Source organism: Rhinoderma darwinii, chromosome 12, assembly GCF_050947455.1.
Source record: "Rhinoderma darwinii isolate aRhiDar2 chromosome 12, aRhiDar2.hap1, whole genome shotgun sequence".
Lineage (NCBI taxonomy): Eukaryota > Metazoa > Chordata > Amphibia > Anura > Rhinodermatidae > Rhinoderma > Rhinoderma darwinii.
This window is the reverse complement of record NC_134698.1, coordinates 53425368-53449615: the sequence shown is the minus strand read 5'-3', so window position 1 is coordinate 53449615 and position 24248 is coordinate 53425368. Positions and strand designations below refer to the sequence as shown.

At 42.4% G+C, this 24248-nt stretch overlaps 1 protein-coding gene across 1 annotated transcript in view; it reads right to left on the bottom strand.

Moving 5' to 3' along the window:
- The window catches only part of CFL2 (cofilin 2), a 79059-nt gene extending 55058 nt beyond the window's left edge, over positions 1-24001 (bottom strand). Inside the window, exon 1 of the mRNA XM_075843420.1 lies at positions 23850-24001. Coding sequence (XP_075699535.1) covers positions 23850-23852 — 3 coding nt within the window. The 5' untranslated portion in view covers positions 23853-24001. The remainder of the gene's footprint in view (positions 1-23849) is intronic.
- Between the last annotated feature and the right edge of the window lie 247 nt (positions 24002-24248).

Below are 24248 nucleotides of genomic sequence, written 5' to 3'. Positions count from 1 at the left end.
GTCATGTGACATGCTCTTGTATGCATGTAAAACATCATGTGAATGTGTCTGTTCTGTATTCAATCTGCATCCACGATACAGGCTGCACGCAGCTTGCAATAGAGCACAGAAGAGATATTTTAACATTTACTTACTCCATTTACAGTAAAGCAACATAGAGACATGCCATGACATGAGCTGCTCTAATCTTGTCCATGTGCTAGAAGTGTGTCCGGATTCTGATTTGGCAATGGTAGTCAGGAGGGAGACTATGGATTGTACACTAGTATGTCAGCCAATGCTAATCAAACATATTATAATATAACACTTGCTGTCAGCTAATAGACTGGACAAGCCAGCAGATGAAGTAGATGTGCAAAGAAGCCAAGATAAAACTGGAACTAAACTGTAACAGCATAAAACGTGGGTGACAGAACACTGTAAAAGTTAGAAGCCCCAGTAAAGTACAGCTGGAACAAAGTAGCACAAACAGGAATCTATAAAAACATATTTTTGTTTTTATCCATTGAATTTTTGTTGAAGGGGTGGTGCAAATTCAAGAAGTAAAAGTATTCTTTGTATTATGAAAAATGATCACATTTTCCAAAATAGTTTCTGCACCAATTCCTCATGGTTTGCAAGATATCTGTTTGCTGTGATTCAATAAGAACCGTAATTGTTTACTTTCAGTGGATAAATCTTTCTTGATTTTTTTTAAATTTATTTTTCTTATCAAAATTACAAGAGCAACTAGAGATCTAAATATGGTAGTAGGGAAAGTGTGGCAATGGGCCTTCTTTTCTTGTTGCCCAGAGACCCTTTTTTTTTTTAATTAAACCAGTCTGGAGTAAAGCAGTGCCTTCCCCTTGTGCATTAATCCAAGTTAGGAGGGGGCATGGCAATGGATAGAACATATAAAAGATTGGCAAACTTAATGAGCAGAGGGCAAAATATATAAGGGAATTTTCCCTGTGCTTGAATGTTTGTATGAGACCAGAAGACTCGGGTACATAGCTCAAAACGTCTGACTATGATTTCAACTTCTTGTCTACAAAGACCAGTTCTGGAGTACTATGCAGAGTCGTAGCTAGGTTCACCCAGGGCAAAGATTCAGTTTGCCCCCCCCCCCAACCTCTTTCCTTCCCCGTCGCCATGTTTGTTTTCTCTACCAATCAATGACGTGTCGAGCATAAAAACATTTGTACATTTTACAAGCAATATAGTTCTATGCACAACACCAGAACCAAGCTCCTTACATATATGCGGCACCAAAACAAAGCTCAGTACATATATACAACACCAGAACCAAGCTCATTACATATATACAGTGCCAGAAAAAAAGCTCATGATATATATACACAGCACCAGAACCAAGCTCAGTACATGAATACAACACCAGAACAAAGCTCAGTACAAATACATTTCAGTACAGAGATCATTTGCAAAGTAAGGTTAGCAGCTTCCAGTATGACCTGAATAATGGTAATCATATACTGGGAGTTGCTTATACCCCAAAAAATAGTACCCTTCACCATCTGTAAAGATCATACAGTTAATAATTAGGCTTCATTCTCACCTGCGTCGTGATTCTGTTCATGGTTTCCATCAGACCTTTCCGTCAGGGGAACCCACGAACGGAAACCAAACAGAAACCATAGCTTTCCATTACCATTTCAATGGTAACGCTTCCGTTACTAATGGTTTGTTTGTCTCCGTTTCACAAGGTTTCCGTTTTATTGGCGGTATCAATAGAGTAGTCGACTGTATCCACCTGTAATCTATCACATCTAACTTAGATGTGATGTATTAGAGGTGGACCCAGCGTGTCAGAGACACACAGGACCCGCTGACACTGAACCCATCAGTCCCACAGACCTGACGTGTTCAGGATTCAGCGTAAGATACAGCTGCTCTGAGCTGTATCTCAAAAAGTAAAACAATTTTTTAATAAAAACTAATTATAAAGTTGCACAAAACACACTGACTGACATTTAATGCCTTAATACCGAAGGTGTTTTAAACCTTAGTGACCAGAGCAATTTTCGCAGTTTTGCTATTCACAGATGTAACGCAGTATAATTCTGTATGTGTTTTATGTATCGATCTGAATTTTGCACTGTTTTCTTGGGACATGTAATGCTTCCTTTTTGTGGTATATATGTATAGGTAACATTTTTGTTACTTTTTTTTATAGCCGCGGACAGACAGAATTTTTTGGGGATTTTTCATCATTTAAAATGTAACAGTTTGAAAATAAAAGTAATTGTATCATACAAATGTATTGAAATATATTTTTTCATTTATCCTGATCATAAGGACACCTGACTTGGAGGTGTAGTTTATTTTTTTTGACCAGAAATATAGTATAAAACACAAGTGCCCCTTTTTTCAATTGCGCACTAAAATGTCTTCATTTTGTTTTTTACACCATAGTATTAATGTATGGGTAATGGACTTGAAGTCCAATAAATAATGGTAAAAAAAACATTGTGTTCTACAAACTAGACACTCTAAAGTCTATTTCTAGCGGTTCAATTTCTGTTTTAACCCTTCACACTTTTTACCGAATTTGTCCAAACTTGGGCCAAAAAAATGTAAATTGCATTTTTTTTTTTTTTACAAAAGTGTAAATTTTCTTAAGCCATTTCGAAACACCATATGACATATTGGTAAAAGTGACACCCTTCCACATTCTGCTATTTCTCCCGTGTACGGTGGTGCCAAATATGTGTGTCTAATCTATTATATGGATCCGTTATAGTGCATATCATAGAAGGAGTCCATTTTGGCTTTTGGAGGCCTTTTTTCGCCAGAGCTGATTTTAGGGAACCACGCTATATTTTCCGTGGTACTGCAGGTCATTTTGACAAGTATAAATGTCCTGCTAATATTCATCTAGTGGTATAGTGAGTACTTTTAATAGGTGGAAATAAATAAAAAATAGGTTTTTCCAGAAAATACAGTATTGCTGTGTTTTTACAGTGAAACATTATCCAATAAGCAACCCTCCCTTTTGGTTCTCCCTACAAAAACAGTGTGAAAATAAATGAGTTAATAATGTGGGTAATATCACGGTCTTTGCCTTCATAGATTCTAAAGGTAGATGTGTAGCCTGCACCGCTCTCACAGAGCTTGTCGATTTTTAACCCCATATTTTGCTCTCTTTGAGGGGCTGTACTGGCGGAATGAGAGCCTGCCTTTGTAACTCATCAGCGATTCATCCACCACTAGGTTTTTTTCGGGGTTGTACACATAAATGACTTCTCCAACGTTTTTATCAGGGGCCTTATTTTATACAGGCGGTCACGGCCTGGATCACTACGGGGGGGGGGGCTGGTGATTGCCGTTAAAATGAAGTAAGCGCATTAGCACTTCATATCTGCTTCTGGTCATAACGGCTGGAAAAACAGGTGTGGCATGTGTAGGGCTTGTTGCCCAATATGACCTGATTGAGGGCTTTTTCACTAACCCCATGTTGAGGATGAGCCCCAATTTTTTTTAAAGTTTGCCAGTATTTGTGGGGTGCCACTGCTTTGCATAGGAGGAAGTTGGCTTTTCAGCAAAGAATTGGCGAGCATACAGATTGGTTTGGTTAACAACCAGCTCCAATAATTCATCTGTAATGAATATTTTGAAAAAATCGGGGGCTGTAAAATTTTCCACATTAATATTTATCCCTGATGTGGCAATAAATTCTGGGATATTAGGGGAAAATGACTCAATATATTCTGGGGGAATAGAGTGGGTCGTGTTTTGTGGTACTTCTGCGACATGCCCTGTGCTTGTGGACTCTGCAGCGACACTTGAATTGCAGAAAGCGTATCATTGTCGTCGCTATCACTGGTAGACAACTTTTTACCTCGGACGCGGTTTCTGCATCGCTTTCATCAGAGTCAGACATTAACATGGCGTATGCCTCTTCCACCATGAACCTTCTATGGCTCATTGTAATTTACACACACGTACAACAAAGACTGTAACCAGACGCACACGAAGACACATTTTATTATTTTTTCTTTACTTCACAAAAATACACGGACGTCACAAAAGCACGCTCCACAAAAAACTGATGTCGAACAAACACGTAGACTATACAACTTTTTTTTTAACTTTTATTTTGCACAAAAACAAAATACACAGACGTCACACACGTACGCTACACAAAAACCCTAGGCTAAACCTAGACTAACCCTAGACTAACCCTAGAATAGAACCTAGAATAACCCTAGACTAACCCTAGACTAACTCTAGAATACAACCTAGAATAACCCTAGACTAACCCTAAAGGCACGTTTACACGTGGCGGAATTGCTGTGGAATTCCGCTGTGGACAGTCCGCAGTGGAATTCTCCAGCGCCCGTTTTTTAATTTGTTTTATCCATTTTTAGGAAAGTTAGTTCAGACGTTGCGGAAATCTCTGCTGCAGACCATAGGCTGCGGTGCGTAATTTTCAGTCCGCAGCATGCACTGTCTGTTGCGGAGAAGAAGCGGAATTTCACAGCGTATTTCAGCCTTTACAATGCAAAAACTGAAATCTGTGGCAAGTCCGCTGTGATTTCGGCAATGTTTGAACTACCTGTCAAATACGCAAATGCTGGTGCAGATTCGCAGAATCTGCACCAACATTTGCAGCGGAAAAACTCAGCCAGGTGTGAACGGGCCCTAAGGATAACCCTAGCCTAAGTATACAATTGAAGTTTATATAAAGTTTATATATTAGATTTTTTGTAATTTAGTGTCTTTGGTGTCACAGTAAAATTCTCCCTCTGTCTCTTCTCATACAAAGTAACAAGTGTGAGGAGAGACAGAGAGATAGGTAGGAGAAACACTTCGTTTTTTATTTTGTGATCACTGTGAATGGTTCTCACAGTGATCAAATGAACGGAGACCACTGTTATTGGTCTCCGATCATCACTCTGAAGCCAAGGCGGTTGCTAACAGCCTTGGCTTCAGAGGCAGATTACCCGATGACCGGGAAAACCACTCCGATGCGGCCCCCTCCCTCGCAAACCACTCAGATGCGGCACTTGCTATTGAGTGCCGCATCTGAGGGGTTAAATACGATCGGAGACCACTGCTAGTGGTCTCCGATCATTGCCCTGAAGCCTGAGGCTGTTACCAGCAGCCCGGACTACAGGAGATCCCCGTGAAAACCGCTCCGATGCGGCCCCTTCCCTCCCAAACCACTCAGATGCGGCACTTGCTATTCAGCACCGCATCTGAGGGGTTAAAAATGATCGGAGACCACTGCTAGTGGTCTCTGGTCGTTGCCCTGAAGCCCGAGGCTGTTACTAACAGTCCGGTCTTCAGGAGTTCCCCGCACAATGACAGAAAAGTTCTTCTGAAGTGCTGACGTGAAAAGCCGACACTTCAGAAGAACTACCCTGAACGGCCGACGTAAAAACACTATACGCCGGTCGTTAAGGGGTTAAAAAAAATCTCTTTCAAAGGTGTACTTAATCTTTAATGCAAACAATCAGATCGTAACCACCATTGTCCTGTACAACATGTAGAACATGCAGTTTTACCAAAAGTCTGTGCAGTTTTTAAATGATTGTTAATGTCTGCAAAAAACTCCATGGACATTAAGGGCATGCCCCCACGTGGCGGATTTCCTCCGCAACTGTCCGCATCAATGCCGCACCTAATCCGGGTTGCGGATTACGGCTGCGGATCTGCCCAAAATGTGCAGTAAATTGATGCGGACTAGCTGCTGCGGACTGCGGGAAAAGTGCTTCCCTTCTCTCTATCAGTGCAGGATAGAGAGAAGGGACAGCACTTTCCCTAGTGAAAATAAACGAATTTCATACTTACCGGCCGTTGTCTTGGTGACGCGTCCCTCTTTCGGCATCCAGCCCGACCTCCCTGGATGACGCGGCAGTCCATGTGACCGCTGCAGCCTGTGATTGGCTGCAGCCGTCACTTAGACAGAAACGTCATCCTGGGAAGCCGGACTGGAGACAGAAGCAGGGAGTTCTCGGTAAGTATGAACTTCTATTTTTTTACAGGTTGCTGTATATTGGGATCGGTAGTCACTGTCCAGGGGGCAGAAACAGTTACTGCCGATCGCTTAACTCTTTCAGCACCCTGGACAGTGACTATTTACTGACGTCGCCTAGCAACGCTCCCGTAATTACGGGAGCCCCATTGACTTCCTCAGTCTGGCTGTAGACCTAGAAATACATAGGTCCAGCCAGAATGAAGAAATGTCATGGCAAAAAAGCAAGACGCATCCGCAGCACACATAACATGTGCATGACAGCTGCGGACTTCATTGCGGAACTTAGAATCTCCATTGAAGTCAATGGATAAATTCCGCCATGAGTCCGCAACCAGTCCGCCACTGCTCCGCAACAGACAGAGCATGCTGCGGACACCAAATTCCGCTCCGCAGCCTATGCTCCGCAGCGGAATTTTACGCATCGTCTAAGCGAACACTTCTAAATAGAAGTGGAAGTCAATGCAGAAACGGCTCCGCTGCGGATTAACGCTGCGGAGTGTCCGCAGCGGAATTCAAGTGAAATTCCGCCACGTGTGAACCCAGCCTTACAATCATTTGACAACTGCGCTGACTCGTGGGAATGCAGCATTTTGACGTGGTTTGCAGCTGTGTCGTTGTAAGACAGCAGCTACTATATGTGCATATACTGTACGGGTATGTTCACACAGGGCAGATACGCTGTGTAAAAGCACTGCCCTGTGGTGCAGTTTTTCGGCCAGGAATGGCCGCTGCGGAAAAATGAGCAGAAAAAAAAATGGATACTTACCATGGCGACGCTTCCCTCCTACATCCTGCAGCCCTGGGATGATGTTTCATCCCATGTGACCGCTGCAGCCTGCGATTGACTGCAGCGGTCACATGGGATGAAACGTTGTTCCAGGAGGCCGGCCCGGAAAAAGAAAGAGAATTTTAGGTAAGTATAAGATTAAAACTTTTCCTGAGTTGCGTTTTTTGGAGCGGAATCGCTGCATTTTCACCACAAAAAAACACATCATCTGCTATTTGTTGCGAGTTTTACTTCCCCATTGAATTAAATGGGGAAAACCCGAAACAAATAAGCAGCATTTACGCAAATACAAGTAACATGCTGCGGCTTAAAAAAAGAGACCGCAGGTCAATTACTGAGCCTTTTTCCCGCTCATCGTGTGGGTGAGAATTTTTCAAATCTCACCCATTTTGTTGCTACTGCATTTGGGCTTGTCCACACGTAATGGAATTGCTGCGTACTTAAAAGTGGGTGATACTTATCAAATCCCATCCACACGCTGCGTAAAATTTCTAACCAGAAATTGACCTGCGGTACGTATTTTTCGTACCGCAGCATGTGAATTCCTGCTCCGGAAAGTGGACTGAATTGCTGTGTTTTTCAGAGATGTCACCATCCCCCAGCATTGTGAAAAACGCAGCAAATTCCGCACCATTTTATGTAGCAAAAACACAAGAAATGGTGCTGTTTTTCCACAGCAGAATTTCTGCTAGTTGCTGCAGAAACTTTCTGTAGCAATTCCAATACGTGTGGAGAAGCCCTTAGGCTGGGTTCACACAACCTATTTTCAGACGTAAACGAGGCGTATTATGCCTCGTTTTACGTCTGAAAATACGGCTCCAATACATCGGCAAACATCTGCCCATTCATTTGAATGGGTTTGCCGACGTACTGTGCCGACGACCTGTCATTTACGCGTCGTCGTTTGACTGCCTCGTCAAAGAAGTGCAGGACACTTCTTTGAAACGTAATTTGAGCCATTCTTCATTGAATTCAATGAAGAACAGCTCAAATGATCGGCCGTCAAAGACGCCTCGCATAATGCGAGGAGGAGATTTTACATCTGAAACGACGCAGCTGTTTTCTCCTGAAAACAGTCTGTCTTTTCAGACGTAAAAGCCAGTTCTCGTGTGCACATACCCTAACACTGTGGATATAGGGTTTGTCCACACACACAACAGAATTGCTGCAGAAAATTTCTGCAGCAAATATCGTTGAAAGACATAGGCACACATGAACACGTACACATCACACACTATATATACAGGCACACATGAACATGTACACATCACACACTATATATACACACACATGTACACACTATATATACACACATGCACACATCACACACTATATATACACACATGAACACATCACACACTATATATACACATGTACATATCACATACTATATATACACATGAACACATCGCATACACTATATATATATATATATATATATATATATATATATATATACACACACACACGAACACATCACACACACTATATATGCACACATGAACACATCACACACTATATATACACACATGAACACATCCCACACTATATATACACACATGAACACATCCCACACTATATATACACACATGAACACATCCCACACTATATATACACACATGAACACATCACACACTATATATACACACACATGTACACATCACACACTATATATACACATGTACACATCACACACTATATATACACATGTACACATCACATACACTATATATACACACACATGTACAGATCACATACATTATATATACACATGAACACATCACATACACTATATATACACACATGAACATATCACTCACTTTATATACACACATGAACACATCACACACATGTACACATCACATACACTATATATACACATGAATACATAACATACACTATACACTACCGTTCAAAAGTTTGGGGTCACCCAGACAATTTTGTGTTTTCCATGAAAACTCACACTTATATTTATCAAATGAGTTGCATAATGACTAGAAAATATAGTCAAGACATTGACAAGGTTAGAAATAATGATTTTTATTTGAACTAATAAATTTTCTCCTTCAAACTTTGCTTTCGTCAAAGAATGCTCCATTTGCAGCAATTACAGCATTGCAGACCTTTGGCATTCTAGCTGTTAATTTGCTGAGGTAATCGGGAGAAATTTCACCCCATGCTTCCAGAAGCCCCTCCCACAAGTTGGATTGGCTTGATAGGCACTTCTTGCGTACCATACGGTCAAGCTGCTCCCACAACAGCTCTATGGGGTTGAGATCTGGTGACTGCGCTGGCCACTCTATTACAGATAGAATACCAGCTGCCTGCTTCTTCCCTTAATAGGTCTTGCATAATTTGGAGGTGTGCTTTGGGTCATTGTCCTGTTGTAGGATGAAATTGGCTCCAATCAAGCGCTGTCCACAGGATATGACATGGCGTTGCAAAATGGAGTGATAGCCTTCCTTATTCAAAATCCCTTTTACCTTGTACAAATCTCCCACTTTACCAGCACCAAAGCAACCCCAGACCATCACATTACCTCCACGATGCTTTACAGATGGCGTCAGGCACTCTTCTAACATCTTTTCAGTTGTTCTGCATCTCACAAATGTTCTTCTGTGTGATCCAAACACCTCAAACTTCGATTCATCTGTCCATAACACTTTTTTCCAATCTTCCTCTGTCCAATGTCTGTGTGCTTTTGCCCATATTAATCTTTTCCTTTTATTAGCCAGTCTCAGATATGGCTTTTTCTTTGCCACTCTGCCCTGAAGGCCAGCATCCCTGAGTCGCCTCTTCACTGTAGACGTTGACACTGGCGTTTTGCGGGTACTATTTAATGAGGCTGCCAGTTGAGGAGCTGTGAGGCGTCTATTTCTCAAACTAGAGACTCTAATGTACTTGTCTTGTTGCTCAGTTGTGCAGCGGGACCTCCCACTTCTCTTTCTACTCTGATTCGAGCCTGTTTTTGCTGTCCTCTGAAGGGAGTAGTACACACCGTTGTAGGAAATCTTCAGTTTCTTGGCAATTTCTCGCATGGAATAGCCTTCATTTCTAAGAACAATAATAGACTGTCGAGTTTCACATGAAAGCTCTCTTTTTCTAGCCATTTTGAGAGTTTAATCGAACCCACCAATGTAATGCTCCAGATTCTCAACTAGCTCAAAGGAAGGTCAGTTATATAGCTCCTCTAAACAGCAAAACTGTTTACAGCGGTGCTAACATAATTGCACAAGGGTTTTCAAGTGTTTTCTAATCATCCATTAGCCTTCTAACACAGTTAGCAAACACAATGTACCATTAGAACACTGGAGTGATGGTTGCTGGAAATGGGCCTCTATACACCTATGTAGATATTGCATTAAAAACCAGACGTTTGCAGCTAGAATAGTCATTTAGCACATTAACAATGTATAGAGTGTATTTCTGATTAATTTAATATTATCTTCATTGAAAAAAACTGTGCTTTTCTTTCAAAAATAAGGAAATTTCTAAGTGACCCTAAACTTTTGAACGGTAATGTATACCCACACAGGCACATATGTACCCAGTACAGATAATGTCGTAGATTTCAAGTGAAGCCCTATGTAACACCACAGATAACACACAGTAATAACTGAGTACAGATAATCTAGTAGATGTTGCCTGCAGTCCTATGTAACACCACTGATAACACAGTGATAACTCTCTGAGTACAGATAATGTAGATGTTACCTTCAGTCCTATGTAACACCACCACAGATAACACAGTGATAACTCTCTGAGTACAGATAATGTAGTAGACGTTGCCTGCAGTCCTATGTTTCACCACAGATAACACAGTGATAGTTCTCTGAGTACAGATAATGTAGAAGATGTTATCTGCAGTCCTATGTAACACCACAGATAACACAGTGATAATTCTCTGAGTACAGATAATGTCGTAGATGTTACCTGCAGTCCTATGTAACACCTCTGATAACAGTGATACAGATAATTTCGTAGATGATAACTATACCCACAGACACATATAAACACACACACAGAGGCATATATATAAGGGCAGCAGAGTATATAAGGAGCAGCAGGGTTTATAAGGGGAAGCAGGGTATATAAGGGGCAGCAGGGTATATAGGGGGCAGCAGGGTATATAGGGGGCAGCAGGGTATATAGGCGGCAGGAGAGTATATAAGGGGCAGCAGGATATATAGTGGCCAGCAGGGTATATAGGAGGCAGCAGGTTATATAAGGGTCAGCAGGATATATAGGGGCCAGCATGGTATATAGGGGGCAGCATGGTATATAAGGGGCAGCACAGATATTTGTTTTATCTGTTCTACTTTAATATTGCACACACTTTTACAAAGAGACATAAACACATGCAGAGACACACACACTGTAACATACACATACAAACACAGAGACACATACTGTACAGACACACACACACACACACACAAATACACAGAGACACACAGACACTCACCATCTCTCCATGCTGATAGGATCACAGGCTTCGTGCAGGACAGCTGTGGGCGGAGCTTCCTCCTCTGCTCCTATTTACGTTGTGTGTGTAACTAAGAAAAGAGCACAGACAGAGCCCAGTGGCGCCCCCTACATGCTTGGAGGAGGCAGCGCCCTGTGCGCTCGCACACTCCTAAGGCCAGCCCTGGTTGTATATATATATATGTACTGAGCTTTGTTCTGGGGCTGTATATATGTACTGAGCTTTGTTCTGGTGCTGTATATATGTACTGAGCTTGGTTTTGATGCTGCATTTAAGTACTGAGCTTGGTTCTGGTACTGTATATATGTACTAAGCTTTGTTCTGGGGCTGTATTTATGTATTGAGCTTGGTTCTGGTGCTGTACTCATGTACTGAGCTTGGTTCTGGGGCTGTACTCATGTACTGAGCTTTGTTCTGGTGCTGTATTTATGTACTGAGCTTGGTTCTGGGGCTGTATTTAAGTACTGATCTTTGTTCTGGTATTGTATATATGTACTGACCTTTATTCTGGTATTGTATATATGTCAGAGCTTGGTTCTAGTGCTGTATTTATGTACTGAGATTTGTTCTGGTGCTGTATATATGTATTGAGCTTGGTTCTCGTGCTGTATTTATGTACTGAGCTTGGTTGTGGTACTGTATATATGTGTGAGCTTGGTTCTGGAGCTGTAATTATATAGGATATATTTATAATAACAACATTGCAGGGCAGATGGAATTGTTTTCAATTCATTGTATATTTCATGGGAACCTGTCTGGTCGTTTTAACCCCTTGAACCGCCACCATGCAGTAATACATGACCTGACAATATTTCCAAATGTATAGTTTTGTTTTAGATGCAGCAAAATCTTTAAAATCAACTTTTAAAATGTCTCACACTATATGCTAATTACTCACTAAAGGGTGATGGGGCAGTGCCGCTATCCTGAAGAGTCACATAGTCCTGCCTCCAAACCCACCTTTCCATGTTTGATTGACATCCCACTGGCTGAAACAACTTTCTCGGATGCGCCATTGCCTTGTACTACTTGTGGGGCTGTGTGGCACTATCCACAAGGGGGGCTATGTGGCACTATACACAAGGGGGAGCTGTGTTGCACTATACACATGGGGAGCTGTGTTGCACTATACACATGGGGAGCTGTGTGGCACTATACACATGGGGAGCTGTGTGGCACTATACACATGGGGAGCTGTGTGGCACTATCTACCAGGGTGGCTGTATGGCACTATTTACAAGACGGAGGGCTTTGGCTCTATCTACAGGGGGCTGTGTGTGGCGCAATCTACAAGGGTCTGTGTGTGGCACTATCTACTAAGGTGGGCTGTATGGCACTATCTACTAAGGGGGGCTGTTTGGCACTATATCCAAGGGAGGGGGCTGTGTGGCACTATATACAGTGGGAGCTATATAGCGTTATCTACAGGGGGCTGTATGGCACTTTTTATAATGGGGAGGTGTGGGGCATTATCTACAAGTGGGGTGTGACACTGTCTACAGGGGACTGTAAGGCACAATTTACAGGCGGCACTATCTATAAGGGGGACTGCGTGTGGCACCTGGGGGGCCCCAGTCAAGAGTTGCATATGAATGTATTTCTGATTCGTGTTGCTGTCTTTTTTTAACATTATATGATGATCAACTTATCATGATCGGTGTACGGTGCAAAAAAAAAAAAATTAACTGCAGCGGAACTGCTTTTTTTCTGCATTTTCGCGAAAATATAAATTTATATAAATTAAACAATAATGTATTTGTACAAAAAAAAATTCACCTACATAAAGTACAACTCGTCCCGCAAAAAAAATAATTAGTCTCATACAACTACGCCATACAAAAAAAAAAAAATTGACCGTGTCCTTAAGGGGTTAAAGGGGTTTGATCAGCTGTTTAACGGCATTTCACGGGTAATGCAGCCTTATCTCCCATTCACTTCAATGGGAGAAAAATCTACAATACCTGTGAATCGCCACTAAATGTGTGTCGAAGATTCACAGTGAGCAAGTAAAAAAGAAGGGGAAGCAGCATCCGTAAAAGCGCTGCACCCCCTTCAAAACAGCTGATCGGTGGGGATGCCGGGAGTCGGACCCCGACCCATCAGCTATAGAAGGCCTATCCTGAGAATAGGCCATCCATTTTTACTGGCAGGAAAACCACTTCAACTAGACCATAAAAATCACTGTTGACAGCATTCAATGACATAAAAAATGCGATCTGTAATAACCGATTCTATTACAAGTTATATCCAGACCATACCATGTCTATTATGGCTTGAACATCTTATCCTCCCAAAATTATTTTATTTGAAGGTGTAATCTGTTATTTTGAAATTAAAAATACAAACCTTGTGTCCTAAGATTTCAGTGTTGGGATTACCTAATCCTGAGTAAAAACAGTTTAATTTAAATACATTTTCTTTAATGCAAATTAAGGTATATTTTATCATTTATTTTTCTTATTTAGTTTTATATTAATATTTAATTCTGTACAAGGAAATGAAAGATGACACTAAGGGTATGTTCACACATGGCGGATACACTGCGTAAAGCTACACAGCGTATCTGCCCTGGACGCCGGAGGGAATTAGGTCCGATAAACCGCACCAAATTGTGGTGATATTTTTCGGCCTGAATGTCCACTGCGGAAAGCAGCACGTAAAAAAAATCTATACTTACCTGTAGCCATGGCGACCCGTCCCTCTGACATCCTGCAGCCCGGCCTCTTGGGATGACGTTTCATCCCATGTGACTGCAGCAGCCTGTGATTGGCTGCAGCAGTCACATGGGATGAAACGTTATATCTGGAGGCCAGGCTCGAAGCAGGAGCAGAGAGATCTGGGTAAGTATAGACCTTTTTTTTGTCTGAGTTGCGATTCTGCAGTGGAATCGCAGGTTTTCTGCCCCAAAAATCGCAACATCTGCTTTTTGTTGCAGAGATTTTACCTCCCCATTGAATTCAATGGGGAAAACCTGCAACTGAAAACCAGCGATCCCGTAGCATAAATAGACATGCTGCGGATTAAAAAACCACACCACAGGTTAATTTTGTAACTTTTTTTTCGGCTGTTTTTTTACGCAGCGTGTGGATGAGATTGATTCAAATCTCATCCACTTTGCTGCTACTGTAATATACTGCGGATTTTTCGCAAGGAAATCTGTTGTAGAAAATCTGCAGTATTTACGTTACGTGTGAACCCAGCCTTACAATCAGCCACAATAACACAATCTTATTTATCAAAGAAAGATTTTCCTCTGCCTTCACAACGATTTTCGCTGCGTTTTTCACCCACGGCCATTAAGCGCCGCGGGCATAAAACCTTGCGAAATACGCTTTCTCTGCCTCCCATTGATGTCAATGGGAGGTCAGAGGCGTAAACGCCCGAAGATAGGGCATGTCCCTTCTTTCTCCTGCGAGCTGGTTTTTCCGCTTGCGGGAAAAAAACGCCTCCGCCTCTCATTGAAATAAATGGGAGGCATTTTCGGTCGTTTCAGCGTCAAAAAACTCTGTGTTAACTGGCCTAATGGTTTTAAGGTGTATGTGTATATATATATATATATATATATATATATATATATATATATATATATATATATATTGTGAGGGTTTAGCATCAGGAGAGGTTGGTACAACGGTTTCTTAGCAGTCAGAGACAGGGACACAGTGCATTAAAGTTCATAACAGGGCTTTGCCTGTGTTTTATTCTTGTCAAAGAAAAAACAGCCTCTTGTACAACAAGGCAAAATACAAAATAAATCCTGTTATACCAAGTGCTTTCCTACCAGGCACTGGACACAAAGTAACACAGGTCTTTACTCACATAGAATACAGACTACTCCAGACTTAGTAGTCACCGGTCTGAGTCGGGGGGAGGGGGCCTTCACACACTGTGTCTGCACCTTTTTATATACCGGCTGCAGGTGCAGCTAATTTTCCCGGCTTTTCCTTAAGCCGAGATTGGAAAGCTAGAGCTTTCTATTGCAAAAAATTACTCATTCCTTGGAGCCTAGGATACATATGACAGGATTCTAGGGGAAATGTACCTTCCCTCAATGACTTTACCTGTCACTGTCTCACATACCCTCTTCCTCTGTTCGAGCCCGTGGGATCGGACACATTTAGCTACAAGGCAGTGTGTCCTAGACAAAGCGTCAGCATTGCCCTGCAGTTTTCCTGACCTGTGTTCCACAGTATATTTGAAGTTCTGCAAAGTAAGAAACCACCGTGTAACTCTTGAATTTCTCTCTTTAGCTTGACACATCCACATAAGAGGAGAGTGGTCTGTAACCAACCTAAACCGACGACCCAATAAATAATATCTCAGGGACTCAAGTGCCCACTTAATTGCCAAGCACCCACGTTCAACTATGCTATAGTTTTTCTCAGCCGGGGTAAGTTTTCTGCTTAAATAGGTCACAGGATGTTCCTCACCACCCACCTCTTGTGACAAAACTGCTCTGAGCCCCACATCAGAAGCATCAGTTTGGACAACAAACTCCTTTTTGAAGTCAGGAGTGACTAAGACTGGTTGGTTACACAGGGCCAGTTTCAACTCTTGAAAGGCGCTTTCAGCCTTCGTGTCCCACTTGACCATGACAGACTTACTTCCCTTGGTAAGATCTGTCAGGGGCGCTGCTGTGCTGGCAAAGTTTGGAATGAACCTGCGGTAGTAACCTACAATTCCTAGGAAAGCTCTGACCTGCTTTTTGGTTGAGGGCTGGGGCCAGTTTTGGATAGCCTCAACTTTGTTGACCTGTGGCTTTATCACCCCTCTCCCAATTATGTACCCCAGATACCGTGCTTCCTCCAAGCCTAAGGAGCATTTCTTTGGGTTTGCTGTTAACCCCGCGGCTCTGAGGGAGTTTAGTACTGCTTGTACTTTTGGTAAGTGGCTTTTCCAGTCATCACTAAAGATTATAATGTCGTCCAGATATGCCGAAGCATACCGACGATGGGGTTTGAGGACTATGTCCATTAACCTTTGAAAGGTCGCTGGAGCCCCATGTAGCCCAAATGGTAAACAAATATATTGAAACAGACCATCCGGGGTGATGAACGCAGTTTTCTCCCTGCCGCCCTTGGTTAAATCAAGTGTTGAAAAATACCTTGAATGGCCCAGTCTCTCTATTAACTCGTCAACTCTTGGCATTGGGTATGCGTCAAACTTTGACATCTCATTTAACTTGCTGAAGTCGTTACAGAAACGTAATGACCCATCTGGTTTCGGAATCAATACAATGGGACTTGACCACTCACTTTTTGACTCTTCAATAATCCCAAGGTCTAGCATTTTCTTGACCTCCTCAGATATGGCTTGTCTGCAAGCTTCAGGGACTCTGTAGGGTTTCAAGTGGACCCGACCCTGAGGCTCGGTCACAATGTCATGTTTTATTATACTAGTCTGTCCTGGCAGTTCTGAAAACACATCTGTGTTTCTCTGCACAAACTCTTTTGTCTCCTGTTTCTGTGGCTTTGCGAGGGATTCTGACGCATACACATCTGGGTTAAGACTATAGGGGGTACTTACTGCCATGAGGGTCTCTCTGTCTTTCCATGGCTTAATTACGTTTACATGGTATAACTGCACTGTCTTCCTTTTACCTGGTTGGTAAACTTTATAATTTACATCCCTCACTTTTTCAATTATCTCATACGGCCCTTGCCATCTAGCAAGAAATTTGCTTTCTACGGTTGGCACGAAGACCAACACTCGATCACCAGGGTTAAAATTTCTAACTTTAGCAGTTCGGTTATACACCCTGCTCTGAGCATCCTGAGCTTGCTCCAAGTGTTCCTTAACTATAGGCATGACCACAGCGATTCGGTCTTGCATCAACGTGACATGCTCAATTACACTCCTATAAGGTGTGCACTCTTGCTCCCAGGTTTCCTTGGCTATGTCAAGGAGACCACGGGGTTGTCTGCCGTATACAAGCTCAAAAGGAGAAAACCCTGTGGATGATTGAGGAACTTCACGTACAGCAAACATCAAATAGGGCAGAAGACAGTCCCAATCCTTCCCATCCCTACTAACCACCCTCCTCAACATGCCTTTTAATGTCTTATTGAATCTTTCGACAAGACCATCAGTTTGAGGGTGATATATAGAGGTACGCAGGTGTTTAATTTTCAGCAGTTTACATAATTCCTTGGTGATTTTGGACATGAAGGGAGTTCCCTAATCGGTAAGGATTTCCTTAGGTAAACCAGTACGGGAAAACATGTAAAACAACTCTCTTGCAATGGCTTTTGAAGAGGAATTTCGCAAAGGGACTGCCTCAGGGTAGCGTGTGGCATAGTCCAACACCACTAGGATATATTGATGTCCTCTAGAGAATTTGACTAAATGGCCGACCAGATCCATGGCAATTCTTTCAAAAGGGACCCCAATGATAGGCAAAGGCACCAGCGGACTCCTAAAATGTGGCATAGGAGCCGTTATCTGACACTCCGGGCAGGGCTCGCAATACCTCTGAACTTCCGTATATACCCCCGGCCAGAAGAATCGTTGTAAGATATGCTCTCTGGTCTTTTCGCATCCTAGATGTCCACCCAGTACGTGTTTATGAGCCAGGTCCAACACCGTTGTACGATACGGTTGGGGTATCACCAGCTGTTCAACAACCTCCCCACGTATGTTATCTATCCGATACAGCAAATCCTGGTTAACCGCCATGTGTGGAAACACCTTATCAGCCCCTGGATGTTGAGGCACTCCATTTAATACCTTAGTATTTTCCCTGGCTTTTAACAATGTGGGATCTCTAAGTTGAGCAGTCCCAAAATTGTCACGTGATACATTTAACTCTGGTATATCAGAAATTTCCTCCTGCTCATCCGTTTCACCAGCAAAAACAGCCAGGGAAAATTTATCAGGCTCAGTGGTCACCCCTACTGCTGGCACCTCAGCATCCTTGTTAAAGGGTTCTGGGCTAATCACAGCGCACCCATTAATACCATCATTAACATTTACAGTGGAGGTTACATCTTTCTTCCTCCACAAGTCCCAGAACACTGGGAAGTCTCTCCCCAGAATCACACTGTGCATCAGGGACTTGACCACACCCACTTCATGGCAAGCGGTTCCACAGGAAGTCTCTAGAGTGACCAAAGCGGTGGGGTATTCTTTAGTGTCCCCATGAATGCACAGGACCCCTATACTATGTCCTCTGAATGTTCCAGGGTCTATCAGGCTGGCATGCACCAGGGTAACCAGACTCCCAGAATCCAGCAAGGCACTCACAGTACACCCTTCCACTTTTATGACACACATTTGTTGTTCAGTCTCGTAAACCGTCTCAGCAGAACAAACAGGACGTGCAAACAAGGATATTCGCCTTGCTGCATCACACTCCATTGGCTCAGTAGTCAGGGGACAATTGGCAGCAATATGCCCCGGTCCATAACACCGCCAGCACTGTATGCGGCCCCCGGTCCCCAACTTGAGACCCTGGTCTGGCCTTCAGTGTCTCTCTGGGATTTCTTCGCTCCGTCTGCTCCCCTTCTGAGCCACCTCCCTTAAAGACATTTCTCACCCCTCTAGTAAATGGAACAGTCTTACCGGGTGCTCCTCACGATTTGCTGTTCCTGGGGTTAGAACATCCAGGCGGTACTTCTTGGAGTAGATCCTGAGTAGCTCTGTACCTTTCAATCAGGTTCACCAGCTGTTCCGCATCTGTAGGATTTCCTTGACCGACCCAACGCTGAACCTTCGGTGGTAAGGAGCGGATGTATTTGTCAAGCACCACTCTCTCCACGATCTGCACAGGGGTTGATTCCTCTGGCTGTAGCCATTTCCTTGCAAGATGGACAAGATCATACATTTGTGACCGGGCAGGTAGGTGTTCCACAAAAGTCCAGTTGTGCACCTGTCGAGCACGCACATTCATATTAACATCCAGACGGGCAAGGATCTCACCCTTCAGCTTGGAGTAATCCTTGGCATCCTGCTCATTGAGATCAAAGTACGCCTTTTGCGGCTCTCCGGTTAGGAAAGGTGCCACCACTGCTGCCCACTGATCTGAAGATAACTTCTCTCGTTCTGCCACTTGCTCAAACACCATGAGATAGGCCTCAACGTCGTCGGTGGGTGTCATCTTCTGCAGAGATGTCTGTACCGCTGCACGAGTGGTTTGGCGCAAACCATGAGGCCCCGCTGACCTCTCCACTGAGGCCTGAATTTGGTCTTGCAAATGGCGATTAATTTGCTGCTGTTCTTTTAAGGCCAGTCTGTGGGCTTCACCCAGCAGAATATTGGTTTCAGCCTGTGCACGCATGGCTTCCTCATGCACCATTCGCTGAGTCGCGCTGGCTTCTTGCAGAGTTGTGCTTATCTTCCCCTGAATCAGCTGTTTAATTATTTCATCCATTTTAACAGTCTCTTTTTCTAGCCCTGTTGCCGCCGTCACCCAAGACATACACTTCCAAGCACTCCCGTGGGGGGGAGAAAAAAAAATTGTGTTGTTGCCCCTAGCAACGATTTTCCGCTTGGAGCTGCAAAAGTCCTTTTAAATAGGTGTATGTCTCTTTAAGACTGTGCCCGCATCTTCCACCATATGTGAGGGTTTAGCATCCGGAGAGGTTGGTACAACGGTTTCTTAGCAGTCAGAGATAGGGACACAGTGCATTAAAGTTCATAACAGGGCTTTGCCTGTGTTTTATTCTTGTCAAAGAAAAACAGCCTCTTGTACAACAAGGCAAAATACTAAATAAATCCTGCTCGTCTGAGCACTAACTAAACAAGATATTATCTAACTATACCAAGTGCCTTCCTACCAGGCACTGGACACAAAATAGCACAGGTCTGTACTCACATAGAATACAGACTACTCCAGACTTAGTAGTCACCGATCTGAGTCGGTGGGAGGGGGCCTTCACACACTGTGTCTGCACCTTTTTATATACCGGCTGCAGGTGCAGCTAATTGAGCAGCAGGCTTATCCTACAAACAGAAATGGACTAGGGATTGGGGAACCCGTCCTGCTCTTTCCCAATCCAACTCCAGGCCCTTTTCCCGGCTTTTCCTTAAGCCGAGATTGGAAAGCTAGAGCTTTCTATTGCAAAAAATTACTCATTCCCTGGAGCCTAGGATACATATGACAGGATTCTAGGGGAAATGTACCTTCCCTCAATGACTTTACCTGTCACTGTCTCACAATATATATATTATATATATATACACATATATACACATATATAATATGCATCTGGAGATGCACTTTGCTGTTGGCTGATTTCTGTATTGCTTTTCTTCTTTTTTTTTTCTTCTTCTTCCCAAGGATTTTTCGAACATGCTTGCTTGTGGAGCTGGAAGTTCAGAGCTCAGTGGGGGTTTCTTTTGAAGCTTACACTCTTTCCTTCCCTCCCTTCTACAAATACTGTGGCCTATGTGCCAGTATCTACTCATCCTACCTCTCTCACACTGATATGGCTGTGCAAGCTGTTATCTCTTTAACAAAATGCTGAATTCTTCTTAGGGATAAATAAAATGCGTTGAATAATACCGACCTGCACTCGACAATGCTTAGTAGCAGGTTAAGAAAAAAAGGAGAGCATTGTATGACTGCAGTATGGGGTGTAATATGACTATAAACATGGTTTTGTTTGCATTTTCTTAATTGAGCAGCATCAACCTAGGACGCATAGGCTTGTATGGGAGCTGTATACACAAAATTGTAGGAGATATCTAATTAACACTTTCTGCAACATTGCAAGGTTTGCATGTAGACTTTAAGAATATTTGTAAACGTGCCCATGAATAATAAAAAAAAATTTAGGCTATGTTCACATCTGCGTCAGGGCTCTGTTTCGACGTTCCGTCTGAGCTTTCCGTTGGAACGGAGCACTGTCTGACACAAACGGAAACCAAAGGTTTCCGTTTCCATCACCTTGGATTTCAATGGTGACGGATACGGTGCCAATGGTTTCAGTTTGTCTCCCGTTTTGACGGGATGAATAGCATAGTCGACTACGGTATTCATCCTGCCAAAACGACGGAACCCTTGCACAACGGAGACAAACTGAAACCATTTGCACCAGATCCGTCACCATTGAAATCAATGTTGATGGAAACGGAAACCTTTGGTTTCAGTTTGTGTCAGTCAGGGCTCTGTTCCGACAGAAAGCTCAGACGGAACAGAGCCCTGACACAGATGTGAACGAAGCCTTAGTCAATATACATATACTAGAAATGGGATCCTGGTGGGGTAGTGTATTTATGTCAAGAAGTGTAGTATAAGAAAGTGCAGGTCCTAGAAGAAATGATAAAGCTGATATAAAAAGGTATTTGCACATCTCATGGCCATCTGTGTGGATGATTTGCTCTTGTAAAATCTCAAAGCCTCCGCTATAGATAGATTCCTATATTTACTCATAGGCTACACTCACACAGGACAACTTTGTAGTCATTTTTCAACTGTGGTATCTTGCTGTATTGGCCTTGTGTGCAATGTCAGTCATCATTCATACAGTGCATTAGTTAAGTAGCCTAGAACATGAAACTCCAACAATCTCCAATTGGTTTCATTTAGTCCCCAATAAACTTCTATTGGGTTTACCCTCAATTATGAAAACTGTATTAAACATGCAATTTCAATAGAAACTGTTGCAGGAACAACTAATAGACGTGTATCTCAAAAATAAAAAAAAAGCAAAGTCATGTTATCATAGTTGCTGCAACGGTCAACTGTACAAATGTTTTTTCTGTAAGGTTAAAGGGGTTTTCAATTAGACGTTGGAGAGGAGCCCTGCATTCATGATCAGTCTTCATTAAAAATGAATGGGATTTGCAGAAATGGTCAAGTGAACGTCACTTTGTCTTGGGGATTGGCGGAGGTCTCAGCAGTTGGACCCTATCAGTCACACTTTAAAGGGGTTTTCCAGCCACTAAAAATTAATGGCCTATCCTCAGGATAGGCCATCAATAGCTAATGAGTCGGGATCCAACTCCCGGGACCCCCGCCAATCAGCTGTTTTGAAGCGGCCGCAGCGCTTATACGATGGCTGTTTCCCGTTAATTTCTTCTTGCTCACTGTGAATTTGAAACGCATTTAGCGGCGATTCACAGGTATTGCAGCCTTTTCTCCCATTCTTCCAATACCTGTGAATTGCCGCTAAATGCGTGTTGACGACAGTGAGCAAGAAGAAATTAAGGGGAAGCAGCGCTTGTACGCGCACTGCAGCCCCTTCAAAACAGCTGATCGGCGGGGGTCCTGGGAGTCGGATTCCGACCCATCAGCTATTGATGGCCTATCCTGAGGATAGGCCATACATTTTTAGTGACTGGAAAACTACTTTAATGCCACGTCTAATTGGCTTGCCTTAAAAGTTTTTTTTAGTGTAAAAACCTTTTAATAAGTGAAACATTATCACCGCTATATGAACAAGGTACTTTGGTACTTTTTCAATTCTGTTAAAATCAAAGGTTTCATATTGCCATTTTCTTTTACCATAGTAGATGATTGTAATAGAATGAGCGTACATTTATGAGTATACTCTGTGTTGCTGTACAGAAAATGTACATCATCCACTGTGCCACTGCAGATTACCATCTAATTTCCCTTCCACATACACACACAAATATATTAATGTTATTAATATGATTTCACAAATTCACCATTCTTCAGTGTGCATTTACTACAGATGGCAAGCGATAAAATAAGCTGTGTTTAAAGTTAACGTAACTCAAATACAAAACAATCACACAAGTACAAATATATATATATATATATATATATATATATATATATATATATATATATTAAACCGCACATATATATCAGAATAACATCGGCTTTAATACAAATGCACTATAAATCTCACACATAGGAGAAAGGAAATGAAGATCCTCCCTCTCTCTGTGTCTACGCCACCTGTCAAACAATAACTATGGTAAGGATTATTCTCCATTACTTGACCATTTAAGGCGTTCTCACATATGCTGTAGTCATTGTGAGAGTAAAACTAATGTAAGGGTCAACTTAATACATTATCCTGCTACTCACTGAATTAGGAAAGTTTGCAATATGCATTCAGGGTCAGCATATTGTGATTTCTAAGTGAACTTCATAAACGAATATTTGTTTTATTACAACCTGATTTTCAAGGTATAATTAATGCTAGCATTTGTATTAATGCAAGTAAAACAAATATTCAAGATAACATCTCTCGAGATGAGATACATATTCTAGAAGTTTATAGCTAATAATTTTATGTAACTGATGGGAGTAGAGGGACCCGGAAAATGTTCCCTTCTAAATGTTCCCCCTAAAGAACTATTTCGGCAGAAGCTTTTATGGTAATAGAGGGAAAAATGGCATTGATATTTAATGTAGATTATGTAAACATTTCAAAGAAAGTCATGGGGTAATGTCTAATCCATGTAACACCAAATATACGTTTTACGTCACCTCTGCATGTAGAATGCTTCTATAAATGGAGGTAAAATCACTTTAGGTCAGTCAACAAATAGTTCAAGACTTCATCGAAATAATACGTAATGGTGATGATGAGTTTTTGATCATCTCGCCATATTTTATTCCCAAAAAACGACTCAAACAAAAAAATTAAGAGTAACAAATTGTATGTTGAGTTGCTTACCATGCTGGGCTTTGTGTAAGGGGAGCTCTATGTGTCCGAGACTTGCTCCTATTTCCAAATTTTCCAAGAACTCCAGCAAATGATGCCAAAACAATTGTTAGATAATGGCAGTAAAGAAAAGGCGACCAGGAAAGGAGAGCAGAAGTAAAACGTGGAGAGTCACAAAGAGTAGGAAAGGCAAAGAGAGGGTAGTCTGATGAACACAAGTGTAATATAGTTCAGAGGAGGGTGGGTCATTGGAGAAGGCAGGCAGCCAGTCACTCAATGCCCTGCTCATGCTCATAGCACACATGCTGTACTGACAGCTGCACTGTGCCTAGGTCATCTACACCAAGACATACTTAACTCTTTATAGGCAGGTTATCATTAAAAGAGCATGTCCCTCCTGTATCAAAATTT